This window comes from Panulirus ornatus, chromosome 20 (assembly GCF_036320965.1).
Source record: "Panulirus ornatus isolate Po-2019 chromosome 20, ASM3632096v1, whole genome shotgun sequence".
NCBI classification, from domain to species: Eukaryota; Metazoa; Arthropoda; class Malacostraca; order Decapoda; family Palinuridae; genus Panulirus; species Panulirus ornatus.
This window is the reverse complement of record NC_092243.1, coordinates 2,870,625-2,883,977: the sequence shown is the minus strand read 5'-3', so window position 1 is coordinate 2,883,977 and position 13,353 is coordinate 2,870,625. Positions and strand designations below refer to the sequence as shown.

The window sequence follows — 13,353 nt, the reverse complement described above, 5'->3', positions numbered from 1 at the left end:
TTACTGTATTGATATTGTTGTAGCTATATTACAAGCTATATCATTGTTGTCATTAATGCTTAATCTTTAAAGGGTTACTTGATAACCAACCGGGAGATTGTTAGCGAAGATGTGGAAGACTTTGAATATACTCCTCGACCAGAGTTTGAGGGACCGTTTATGATTTTCAATGAACCCAATGAAATGGCTCTCATTCAGAGGTTTTTCGATCACATTTTAGAAGTAAGTTCAGTACCTGTAACATTAGAAATATATTATTGGCAGTAGTTGGGGTCTTTTTCCCAGTGCATCATTCAGATGTATACTTGTGATTCATGCTTACTGTATGTGATGTTTTAACAAAATGTTTTCCTGGTAGTTAGCATCTTTCTATTTAAAGGTGAAGATAGCTTGGACACCCACTTACATTAAAAGTGAATTTGTTTATTTATTACTTTAAAAAATTGTTTGCCTAGTCAGTTTTTTGGTCAAACTAATGATGATTTTTTTTCTCATATGGCTAATGAAGAATACAGAGAGTAATGTAAAAGAATTTATCAAAGTTTTACCAAACACTTTTTATGAGCTACTGATTTTTTTCAGCCTACCTTCATTGTGCCAAAAACAAATTATTTTACATATTTAGATAGATGCACATGAAAATATAGAGACCTTCTTATATTTATGAAATAATAATCATTCTTATTTTAGGAAAAATATTTATGGTATTTGTTCATCATAAGTATGCAAGAAACTTCTAATACTTTTTATTCATTGGATGCACAAAAAAAGCCATTGGAAAAATTTTGTTTTCTTATGGATGAAAGTGTTATGCATTGTTAGTCCTTGTGGCAGGGACATGGTGGATGGAGCTTTGGAGGAAGTGGCATTGGGTGCGATAGGTGCAGAGTCCCATGTACATATTTATATTTTGTAGCTTACAAGGTGCAGAACTAAACATATGTTGATTAAGTGTAGTTTTTCATGGGTAGGTTAGGTTACTTATGAAGTATCATAAAAGTTGTAAATGTGGCATTAATCAAAAGAGTTATTATTATTATTATTATTATTATATCCCTGGGGATAGGGGAGAAAGAATACTTCCCACGTATTCCCTGCGTGTCGTAGAAGGCGACTAAAAGGGGAGGGAGTGGGGGGCTGGAAATCCTCCCCTCTCAATTTTTTTTAATTTTCCAAAAGAAGGAACAGAGAAGGGGGCCAGGTCAGGATATTCCCTCAATGGCCCAGTCCTCTGTTCTTAACGCTACCTCGCTAACGCGGGAAATGGCGAATAGTTTGAAAAAAAAAAAAAAAAAAAAAAAAAAAAATTATTATTATTATTATTATTATTATTATTATTATTAATATCATTTTTTATGTTATCAGAGGATAGGGTAGAACATTTGGGTAACAATTTTCATCACTTGCTTGTGACATAATTTTCAGCCCAACGTGAATGAACTTTGATATTACTGGACAAGTAGCTGTAAGTGAACTGAGAGGCTTTGTATACTTGAAGCATCCTTAGGAAATGGGAATGGACTTAAAGATAAGATAGATAGATAGATAGATAGTTGAATCTATAAGTAGATATGGATGCTATACAGTATATGCTAGATTGGAAATGTAATTCCTTTTTTAATGAGTATTTACAATATAATTCTTTTCTTACTCAGCATTTTTTCTTTTATTGATTTTTTTGCAAAACGTTTATGGTATTATTTCAAAAATCCCTTCAGAACAACTACTATATGTGGTACTGGATCCAACATCATCATGTGAGGCATAATCCAAAGAATGTACTTGTCGTTTCTTTTTACACAAATTCTTATAGCTGTGACACACAAAAAGATAGAGCTGATCATCACATCTTTGTTTGTTCTAGGTAAAGCCTCACATCTTTGTCACCTACAATGGAGATTTCTTTGACTGGCCATTCGTCGAGGCTCGTGCAGCATTTCACAATCTTGATATGTTCCGTGAAATTGGCTTTTCCAAGAACCGGGAAGGAGTGTATGCCTCACGTCCATCCATTCATATGGACTGTTTATGGTAGGTCTAGGTAATTATTTTCCATTCAAAATATTTCATAAAGGACACGATGGTGATATATATGTGTTGAATATATTTTTTATACTTAATTGCCTTTTCTGTAATTGCTGTTCCCTGTGTGGCTGGGTGGTGCTGGAGATGGATGAAGGCAAGGGAGTATGAACATGCACATGTGTATATATGTATATGGCTGTGTATGCGTGTATTGATATGTATATGTACATGTATGGGCATGTATGTATATATGTGTGTATTTGAGTGGATGGGTCTTTCTTTGTCGGTTTCCTGACACTACCTTGCTGACATAGGAAATGACGATAAAGTATAATAAAAAAGGCCACATCCGCTTACACTCAGTCTCTAGCTGTCATATGTAATGCACCAAGACCACAGCTCCCTTTCAACATCCAGGCCCTATAGACCTTTCTATGGTTTACCCCAGATGTTTCACATACCCTGGTTCAGTCCATTGACAGCCAATTACTTGTAAGTCATGTAGTTTCTGTCATCATATGTCATTGTCTGTAAAGAATATTGATTGTGCCAATTGCAGTTGGGTAAAGCGAGACTCTTACCTGCCTGTTGGATCCCAGAATTTGAAGGCAGTAGCCAAAGCAAAATTGCGTTATGACCCTGTGGAGCTGGACCCAGAAGACATGTGCCCACTTGCTGCAGAACAGCCTCAGGTTAGCTTGCCATGAACTTTAAGTTACATTTAGGTTTAAATTTTATTTTCCTTATTTTGTCATCTGATCACAGTTGAATATGTCATTGCACACTAATAGGATGTTCCCATCAACTGTATTTGCTCCTATTTTCATGTAGGTCCAGTATGTCTTTCTTGCTATCTATCCATCTATATCTCAGATGCCTGTTCCATTTTTTGAACTCTCTCAAGGGGGTAGCAATGGTAAAGAGAGTCCCATAACTGTTGAAGTCCATGGCAGCTCCTTGCCTTTAGTGTTTTAGTGTTTCACCCTTAATAGGCCAGTGGCAAAGGGCAACTCTTTTGCAGTGTTTTCAGAGGCTCATACATAATTTTCCAGCAAACTATTTCTACTTAATGTGTTTTCTTTATATTCCTGCTTTATGTAACAACCTACTGCTTCTATCTAATGCTCCCAGCTAATGCTCCTACATACCACTTCTACCAAATGTTTCTACCTAAAACTTCTGTTTAATGTTCTTACCTACTACCTCTGTCTATTGACCCTACCATATTGCCAAAAGGTAGGGCTAGTGCAAAGTGCTCGCTGCAGGAAAATCTAGAGTTGCAAAGAATTGGTTGTGTGAGTTAAGTGTTATCAAGTGCTATTTGTGACAAGGAGAGATTGCATGTTTGTGGACAGAATACCAGCAGTCCATGTGTGGGTGTGGCAGAAAGAAAAGGCATCTACACGGGTCAAAGGAATGCAACTTGGCAACTACTGGTGTGAGGTGGTTTGATCGAGTAAGTAATGAAAGGGTGAGAGAGAGGTGTGGTAATAAAAAGAGTGGTTGAGAGAGCAGAAGAGGATGTATTGGAATGGTTTGGTCACATGGAGAGAATGAGTGAGGAAAGATTGATAAAGAGGGTATATGTGTCAGAGGTGGAGGGAACGAGAAGTGGGAAACCAAATTGGAGGTGGAAGGATGGAGTGAAAAAGATTTTGAGTGATTGGGGCCTGAACATGCATCTCTACATCCAGTTTCTTCTACCATTTTTTACATTATTCTGTGACTTCAGGTTTAACCTTTATGGGTTTCCATTCTTTTTACTCTGCCTCTTTGAGATTGCTAATGGTCTTTTTTGCAAACACATCTTTTGTTATTCTTTTCTTGTTAATGTGGTAGCAGTCAGTTCCTTTTTTGCTGTCTACTTTCATTTACTCATTCCCATCATAAGAAAAGAAAAAATGAATCATACACTTAATGATTGCATTCACATTGATTGAAAAATCTGTTATTTACACTTCTTTTCCCTTCATTTTCATGAGTCATTGTTGCTGTAGATTTACAGGTAGTGTATTAAAGATTTCCTTGTATAAATTGATTGTGAAACACTTGAGACAATTAGATAGTACATACTGCTAACATGTTTGACTTGTCTGCATAAGAATTAATTCCCTAAAGAAAAAACATTAAAATTTTCATTGTATTCACATTTGATATTCGTGATTTAGGTCCTGGCTAATTATTCAGTGTCTGATGCTGTGGCTACATATTACCTCTACATGAAATATGTTCACCCATTTATTGTGGCTCTGTGCACGATTATTCCCATGGAACCAGATGAGGTGAGTGTATTGATAGATTTCCTTTTTTTTGATTACCCTAAGTTTTTATATATATTGATTGATCAACTTTGTTTTTGTATATTGTGAGGGTGACATGTGATAGACGTTCTTTTTTTCATGCACCATTGCCACATGAAAGATATAACTGATGTAAAGCAAGTTTTCAGCATTGAATTGATTTTGTTTATAAAACAAGTTTATGTGATTCATATGAGAGAATTTTCTGGATTATTCTTGATATTTTAACATATTGATGAATAGTTTGATGGAGATGAAGCACATCATACAAAGAGTTCAGATTTCACTTCTGGAGTAGATGTTAAACAGAAGTGACATCGGTAACTACTCTTAGTATGCTGTGAATGAATGGTCATTTTGGTGTAAATGTTCCTTTAATTCATAATATATTTTTGTCAGAGAAGGTGTAGCATTATTTATTATGTGTTCTGATTAGGTTGATATTAGATATAAAAGGATTTTCCATGCAACCTTCGCCAGTTGTTTACAGGGGAAAGTGCAGTTTAGCATATGAAGTTGCTGATGTGTTTTTTCTTTGCACAAATATTAAAAGCTGATTAAGAGTTGTCATGTGAGTGAGTGTATGGAACGTGAGTTTCATAAATACTATGAGCAAGGGTAATGAAATCTAGGAAGTATTTAAGAAGAGTACCAGTAATTTTTCCAAGAAAGATATGTGAATTATTCTTTAGAAAATTTTCCAAACATGTGCAGAAGCTATTAGGGCCAGACCTTGAAAAAGGAGGGAGAGCAAAAGAGAAAGAAAAATAAGCAAAGTATAGCATAAGAGTTTTTGAGAAAGTGGTAAACTTGCAGTTTGAAAATACTTAAGAAGGTTGAACAGCAGAAGTCTGTAAAATTGGTCCAGTTCTGATTTGATTCAATTTCCATATTTTCTCATCTTTCTTCTTTCTTTTGATTAAGTTTGCTGTTTCCTGTATGAGTGAGTTAATGTCAAGAACAGATGAGTGAGCTTTAGATAAACTTATCCTTGCTGTTTCCTGTATGAGTGAGGTAATGTCAAGAACAGATGAGTGAGCATAAGATAAACTTATCCTGCATGCGTAAGAACAGACTCTAACAAAAATCAAAACACCTCTATTTTGCAGGTGCTGCGGAAGGGATCAGGCACATTATGTGAGGCTTTGCTTATGGTGGAAGCCTTTCATGCCAATATTGTGTACCCTAATAAACAAGTGTCTCAGCTGAACAAGCTTACCTCTGATGGCCGTGTATTAGATCAAGAGACCTATGTTGGAGGGCATGTGGAAGCCATAGAATCAGGAGTGTTCCGGGCAGACATTCCTTGCAGGTTTAGAATGGTGAGTTTTTTAAATGATATACCAATCTCATTGCATTTGATTTCGTATTGGGAGTAGTACCTTGAAATTTTTTATAATTCTGAAATTGGTCATTACCATTTTTGCATACTAGCCAAATGTAGAATTTATCAGATTAATCTGATGTGCCTTTGTCAACTTGTATCATTTAAAACACTTGATGGAATTTAGATATTGGTTTAGGTAACAAATGAGTAAGGAAACAAATGAGAATGAGTGAGGAAAGGTTGACAAAGAGGATGTATGTGAGAATGAGTGAGGAAAGGTTGACAAAGAGGATGTATGTCAGAGGTAGAGGGAAAAAGGAGAAGCGGGAGACCAAATTGGAAGCGTAAGGATGGAGTGAAAAAGATTTTGAGTGATCAGGGCCTGAACATACAGGAAGGTATGCAAGGAATAGAGTGAATTGGAATAATGTGGTATACCGAGGTCAGTATGTGGTTAATTGACAACCAGGGCATGTGATACATCTGGGGTAAACCATGGAAAGGTCTGTGGGGCCAGGATGTGGAGAGGGAGCGGTGGTTACAGTGCATTATACATGAAAGAGACTGAGTGTGAATGAATGTGGCCTTTTTTGTCTTTTTCTGGCGCTACCTCTCTGAAGCAGGGGTATCGATACTATTACCTGTAAGACAGGCTAGTGCCAGGAATTGGGTGAAGGCAAGCAAGTTTGCTTAAAGGAAACAAATTTTCATGATAATATAAGCTCTTTGTAATATTTTACTATGCACATAAAGTTGATTCCTCAAGTGAAATTAATATCTCTATTTACACTTTTCACATTTTCATACTAAATTTCTTCTGGACATGTTAATAAATTTGGTCCATTGGCTTTATCATGCAAGTAAAGAATGCAATTAATGTTTGTTTTTGTTAAACATACAGGTTCCAGAAGCCTTTCAGAAATTGTTAGACAATGTGGATCGTACAATTAAATTCTGCGTTGAAGTTGAAGAGGGACTCCCACTAGAGCAAGTGACCAATTATTCTGAAGTAGTTGATGACATCAAGAAGAAATTGGAAGATCTGCGAGACACTCCTTGTCGTCTTGAAAACCCAATGATCTACCATTTAGATGTTGGAGCTATGTATCCTAATATCATTCTTACCAATCGACTTCAGCCATCTGCTATGGTAAGTTGAAAAGAGCATATGAGAAGGAATATCTAAAAGGTGCTTGTGGCAATATGAAAGTCATCTGATGTATACATTGTTCAACATCATTATGAGGCCATTTCTTTGTTCCTGACACTACCTTGTTGATGCACGAAATGGGGCTTTTACAGCTCTTAGGCTGCAATTCATGCAGAGGCAGGGAAATAGTGGATTCTTTGGACTGAGAAGGTCCTTTGCCAAGGATGTTCTCCTTTTAGTCCATTGATGATGATATAACCTTAGGGAAGGTGACTCCTCAGTTGTAGGAAACGAACTCCATTGATGATGATATAGCCTTAGGGAAGGTGACTCCTCAATTGTAGGAAACGAACTGGCATACAGAGTCCATTAACCCTCAATTTAGGTACTTTTAGTGTGGTGATGTCTCTTAGATTAATTGTTTACATAGTATTATATTAATGAAATGAGCTTTTCTTTTGTCAAAACTGTCTTAACATATTTGTACATCATTTCTCTGCAACTACTTGGTATGTTTAAAGGTGTCTTTATGATATGGTTGCTACATATTACCAAATATTCATCCATGGTAGCAGCAAACATCCATCACACGCACACACACACACACACACACACACACACACACACACACACGCACATACACATTATTCATCTAGCTTTCTTGTAGTTTTATGTTTGTTCTATCTATCTATCTATATCTCTGACAAGTGTTCCAGCTTTAACTCTCTTAAGGGGGTGGCCACAGCAATAGAGTCTCCATAACTAGAACTCCAGTGCCACTTCTTAGCCTTTAGTGCCTCACCCTTAACAGACCTCTGTCAGAGAGCAACTCTAGCATAGTATTTGCAGTGGCTCCTACTTAATGTTTCTACAGACTACCTAATGCTCCTACCTACTACTTCTACCTAATGTTTCTTCCTAATACTCCTGCCTAAATGTTCCTGCCTACTACTTTTATCTACTGCTCTTACCATTTTGCCTAAAGGCAGGACTAGCACATGGTGCTCACTGCAGGAAAGTCTAAATTTTCGAAGAATGAACTGTGAGTTCAGTGTTGTCAAGTGTTATGTGTGACAAGGAGAAATTGTTGCTTGTGGACAGAATGCCAGTAGTCCACATGTGGGTGAGGCAGAACAAAAAGACAGCTACCTGGGTCAGAGGAGTGCAGCCTGACAACCATTGAAGTGCTGGCTTACTATGCAGCCATCACTAACTCTCCTGATACCCAGGTGGGTAGTACTGGTAATATACCTCCCTGGTTGTTGGCTGCCTTTCAGCTACTATCTCTATGTTTGTTAGATTTGTTTAATATATATTTCAGGTTGATGAAACAGTTTGTGCAGCTTGTGACTTTAACAAGCCTGGTGCTACATGTCAGCGAAAGATGTCTTGGATCTGGCGTGGTGATGTTATACCTGCATCACGTAGTGAATTTCAACGAATTCAACAACAACTTGAAACGGAACGTTTTCCTCCTGCTTTTCCGGGCTTGAACCACAGAGCCTTCCATGAGCTTAGCAAGTAATTACTCCCTTTATCAACTTACCATAGAAGTGCCACAGAAGTACATATTCACATCCTTGTCACCTTATTTCTTAATTAGTCTTTTACTATGCCATCTTGTTATTTCTTCTTTGTTAGTTTTGAAAAAAGTTCGCATTGTCGGATTAACTTAGAAATTTGAAAGATAGATGTCATCTTCCTTTTGTCATCTTGGGGAAATTCATAGCTGTTAATGTTTTCCTTACTCCTTACTCATCCTCATATCCTTTATACATCTGGCAGAGAGGAGCAAGCCGCTGCTGAGAAGAAGCGGCTCCAAGAATATTGTCGTAAAGCCTATAAAAAAGTTAAAGAAACAAGAACAGAAGAACGCTGGCAAACCATATGTCAGCGGGAAAACAGCTTTTATGTGAACACAGTTCGGTCTTTTCGAGATCGTCGTTATGAGTACAAAGGCCTTCTGAAAGGTGCTAAAAAAGAGTTATCAGAGGCACAGGCAAAAGTAAGTTTTTAGCTCTATATTTTTCTTGAATGTACTAAAACTTTCAAATGAGACTGCTGAAAACAGTCTATAGAGACTGTTTGTGAAGGGTGTAAAGTTTAAACTCGTAAATTAAGATTTTAAGTGAATTGCTATGAGGAAAATATTGATTTAATTCAAGCTGTATATTTTTTGTTTGTTATATTATTAATTGTTCCAATTTCATGTGGTAGATCATCTATAATAGTCATACAGTTTTAGTACAATACATATCCTCAGTTTTTGTCCATTGTGTTTAAGGGAAACATATAAGAACCTTTTACTTCATCACTCTGCCTGAATACAAGGGAGGTCAAACTTTCTTTTCACACCCCATTCATATACAAAATGATAACATTTGCTGGGAGCATTAAGTAGAAGTATTAGGCTGGAACATTAGGCTGGCTCATTAGGCTGGATCATTAGGTAGGCACATTAGATAGAAGGTTTCGGTAGGAACATTAGATAGAAGGTGTCCGTAGGAACATTAGGTAGGAGCCTGTGAGAACACTGTGCAAAAGTTGCCCTTTGCCAGTGGCCTGTTAAGGGTGAGGCACTAAAGACGAAGAAGGGACATAAGTTACCAGTTATGGAGACTCTTTTCCCGTGGCCACCCCCTTGAGGGAGCTTCTAAAGGAAATAGGCATCAGAGTTGTAGATATATAGGTAGAATGATTCACTTGCACCTGACCTTAATTCAGTTCTCACACATGTATATGCATTGGCATTGTGCTCCTTTTTTTTATGTTGCCTTGACTTTAATTTCTTATTTTTTGACTTTTCTTACAGTTACTTCTATGTTTCCTTCCCATGAAAAGTTTACCCCAGGAAATGCAAATTATATCTATCATGGGTTGTGTTTATTAACTTGAGACTGTTTCATCTGATATCTCGAATGTATTCATTTTACTTTGCACCATTATTTTAGGGTGACCCTTCTGATATCAAGAAACTGTTTCATCTGATATTTTGAATGTATTCATTTCACTTTGCACCATTATTTTAGGGTGACCCTTCTGATATCAAGTCAGCCAATGCTCGAGCAGTGCTGTATGACTCACTACAACTTGCCCATAAGTGCATTCTTAACTCATTCTATGGATATGTGATGAGGAAAGGATCACGTTGGCATTCAATGGAGATGGCTGGTATTGTGTGTTATACAGGAGCGACCATTATTACCCGATCTCGGGAGATTGTTGAACAGGTGAGTGTTTATGCTAAGAGAAAGGTAAGTGAGAAATTTGGATCTCTGGAGTAATCAAATTTTTCCTTTAGAATCATGTTGTTGGAGAATTCTTTTAATGGTTTGAGTTCAAATTAAGTTGTAGTTTACAGTTTGCTTTTAATCTTTGGTTATTCCTTATATTTAGCCCTTTCAGTGCACGATAGTTTTTTGGCCCCTTTTGTGTAAAAGAATAATCATTCTTCTTATTTACATTCACTTGCATTTCACTTTTTATGTATATGATTTTGTGCAGAAAATGATTAATCAAGACAATTTTTTTGAGCTTCAGTGATTTAAGAAAAAACATTGTTTATTAGATTGGCCAATTCTTGGTACTAGTGGCATAGGTGCTATGTTGGATGCTATGGGTGTTGTTATGCACCACATTTAATTTGTGCCAGGAACCCTGGCAAATTCATTATGGACCCCATGCTCGTTCTATAAGCGATGGCACAAAAGGATTACAGAGGTCACAAAGGGTCTTAGACAATATTACATAGGATGTTACAATTCATTGTAAATGTTTCATTATGTAGTTTCACATGGTAAGTTTTACCGACTAGATGGAAAAAGTGGATAGAAACTTAAGATTTAAGGTATCTTGTCATTAACAATAAGATATTGTGACATTTCTTGCAAGGTTTGTATAGACCTATCTCTAAAAGGCTCTTAATTTTTTCTCATTCTAAGACATAGTGTTCATAGTACCTATAACCTGGCAATAGTGGTTACAAAATCTTGTAATCTGCTTATCTTATTACTTTATCCATATACATGTTTTACTTTATACATTTTATTGTGATGGAAAATGTTTCTACCTGGGCTTATCTGAAGTTGCACTATAGATACGATCAGTCTCAAGGAAAGGTGCACAGCTGCTTACAATGGTCATTAGATGGTAGCTGAGGCCTTCTGGTTGCTCCATTTGACTCATCCTTTGTTACCCAGGCAACAGAGCATACAATGCATGCAGAATTCAACTTGTGGCAGAAAATAACATGTGTAGGATTATGCCAATAGCATCCTGCTGTTTAACTGTAGATTGATGCCAGTTGCACAAAAAAAATTATGGAATGATTATTGGTTATAGCACTTAGTATGGTTGCAATTAATGATGATGGAAATGAAAGCCAGTAGTGCTTTTGTTTGCAGCTGACATATTTTGTTGAGTCTCAGCTGCACAGTTGTACATTATAAGAATTTTACATGGATAAGCAAGGTTGAACAATTTACCTTAGATTATAATAGAAATCATGATTTTTTTTGTAGAGAAAATATGAATGTGAAAGGATAATTATGAATCAAACTTATGGCTCTGATTTTTACAGTAACTGGATGGTACACTTTTGAATATGAAGCAGAGTAAATAAGGCAGTCATGGTACAATTACCAGAGAATATAAATAGATTGATAATATACCAGGGATTACCAGTAGTGTAAGGTAATGTTTTCAGGTATGGAGAGGACTGTTGACAGTAGTAAGCGTAATGATTTACAGTAGTAAAACTTTGTCTGAGCTAGAAAATGATTAAGTAGAATTCAAGTGGTGTAGCTGAAAATTTTGAGAGCTTTATAAGAGGAGGATGGACTGTTAATTATTGGTAAATTTGTGAGATAGTGGGTGTTGGAAAGTTTATAACTCCCCAAATTTATGACAGCTTTTTTGAATATTGTGGATGAGAATACACATGAAAAGGAAGTGGGAATAAGTTTATTGAAAAGGACAGCATTAATATGAAGAAATATGCTATTGATATACCTCTGAAAGTGATCCTCATGGACTGCTCTCCTGTATAGTGGGAAAAGATGCTATTAACATTCTTCTGAAAATCATCCTCATAGACCACTGTTCTCTATAGTGGAAAATGTACTTACTGGATATTGATTTACTGATTGAAAGGATGTCTGTCTATGATAATGATGTATGTTATTCAGTTCTTAGAACGGAATTTGTAGGATATTCCACAGAATCAGAAGTTTTAGACTGATTTTACTGATTACAGTAAGAATTTCTATTTACAGATTGGACGTCCGTTAGAGTTGGACACTGATGGTATATGGTGCATCCTTCCATCATCTTTTCCAGAGAACTATGTGATCAAAACTAATAACCCTAAGAAGCCAAAAGTCACAATATCTTACCCAGGGGCTATCCTTAATGTTATGGTGAAAGATCATTATACAAACCATCAGTATCATGATCTCATAAACCCAGAAGCCCTAGAGTATTCAGTACGATCAGAAAACTCCATTTTCTTTGAGGTTAGTGTGTAATTTGATGGGCCATTGAAACTTGTTGAAGTAGGCTGTTCTTTCTGTCATGCCAGACTTTTCTTTCTTGTATACATTTGGGTTATCATAAACCTTAGAATCATCAGGTCTCATTTCCATGCACTTACTCTCACCTTATACCTACTATGTGATGATTTTGGAAGCATTTAAGACATCATCCACCTTGCATTCAGATCCCCTTAGCACTTGAATTCAATCTCTTGCATCTGAATTACTTTTTGCCCTTTCAGTCCCTCCAAAAATGCTTTCCTTTTTATCTTTAATATCAACTGAATTGATCACCTAGCTGATGTATTCTGCTTTCTTTCTAACTGCATCAGTTTTGAACTCACTTCCTTACAAACTTTAACACAATCCCAGATTTAGAAGAGAACAAATAGAAAAGAAAATATTTGCTTCTGCTAGTCTTCTTCTTTGATATGATGTGCTGTCAGTGGATTGAACCAGGGCATGTGAAGCATCTGTGGTAAACCATGGAAAGTTTTTTGGGGCCCGGATGTGGAAAGGGAACTGTGGTTTTGGTGCATTACTCATGACAGCTAGAGACTGAGTGTGAACAAATGTGGCCTTTGTTGTCTTTTCCTAGCGCTACCTCGCCCGCACACGGGGGTAGGGGGATGTCATTTCATGTGCTGTGGTGTGGCGGCAGGAATGGATGAAGGCAGCATGTATGAATATGTACATATATATATATATATATATATATATATATATATATATATATATATATATATATATATATATATATATGTCTTTGTGTATATATATATGTATACGTTGAAATGTATTGGTATGTATATGTGCGTGTATATTTGCTTTGTTGTTGTCTCCAGCGTTAGCGCGGTAGTGCAAGGAAACAGACGAAAGAATGGCCCAACCCACCCACATACACATGTATATACATACACGTCCACACACGCACATATACATACCTATACATCTCAACGTATACATATACACACACAGACATATACATATATACACATGTACATAATTCATACTGTCTGC

The 13,353-nt window shown here is 36.5% G+C and overlaps 1 protein-coding gene across 1 annotated transcript in view; it reads left to right on the top strand.

Annotated features, from left to right (window-relative positions):
* Nucleotides 1-13,353, top strand: part of PolE1 (DNA polymerase epsilon catalytic subunit 1) — a 59,856-nt gene that overhangs the window by 15,520 nt on the left and 30,983 nt on the right. Inside the window, exons 8-17 of the mRNA XM_071674502.1 lie at nt 73-222; nt 1,865-2,031; nt 2,585-2,717; nt 4,194-4,307; nt 5,435-5,647; nt 6,554-6,802; nt 8,124-8,323; nt 8,588-8,807; nt 9,832-10,032; nt 12,076-12,315. Of these exons, the coding sequence (XP_071530603.1) occupies nt 73-222; nt 1,865-2,031; nt 2,585-2,717; nt 4,194-4,307; nt 5,435-5,647; nt 6,554-6,802; nt 8,124-8,323; nt 8,588-8,807; nt 9,832-10,032; nt 12,076-12,315 (1,887 nt within the window). The remainder of the gene's footprint in view (nt 1-72; nt 223-1,864; nt 2,032-2,584; nt 2,718-4,193; nt 4,308-5,434; nt 5,648-6,553; nt 6,803-8,123; nt 8,324-8,587; nt 8,808-9,831; nt 10,033-12,075; nt 12,316-13,353) is intronic.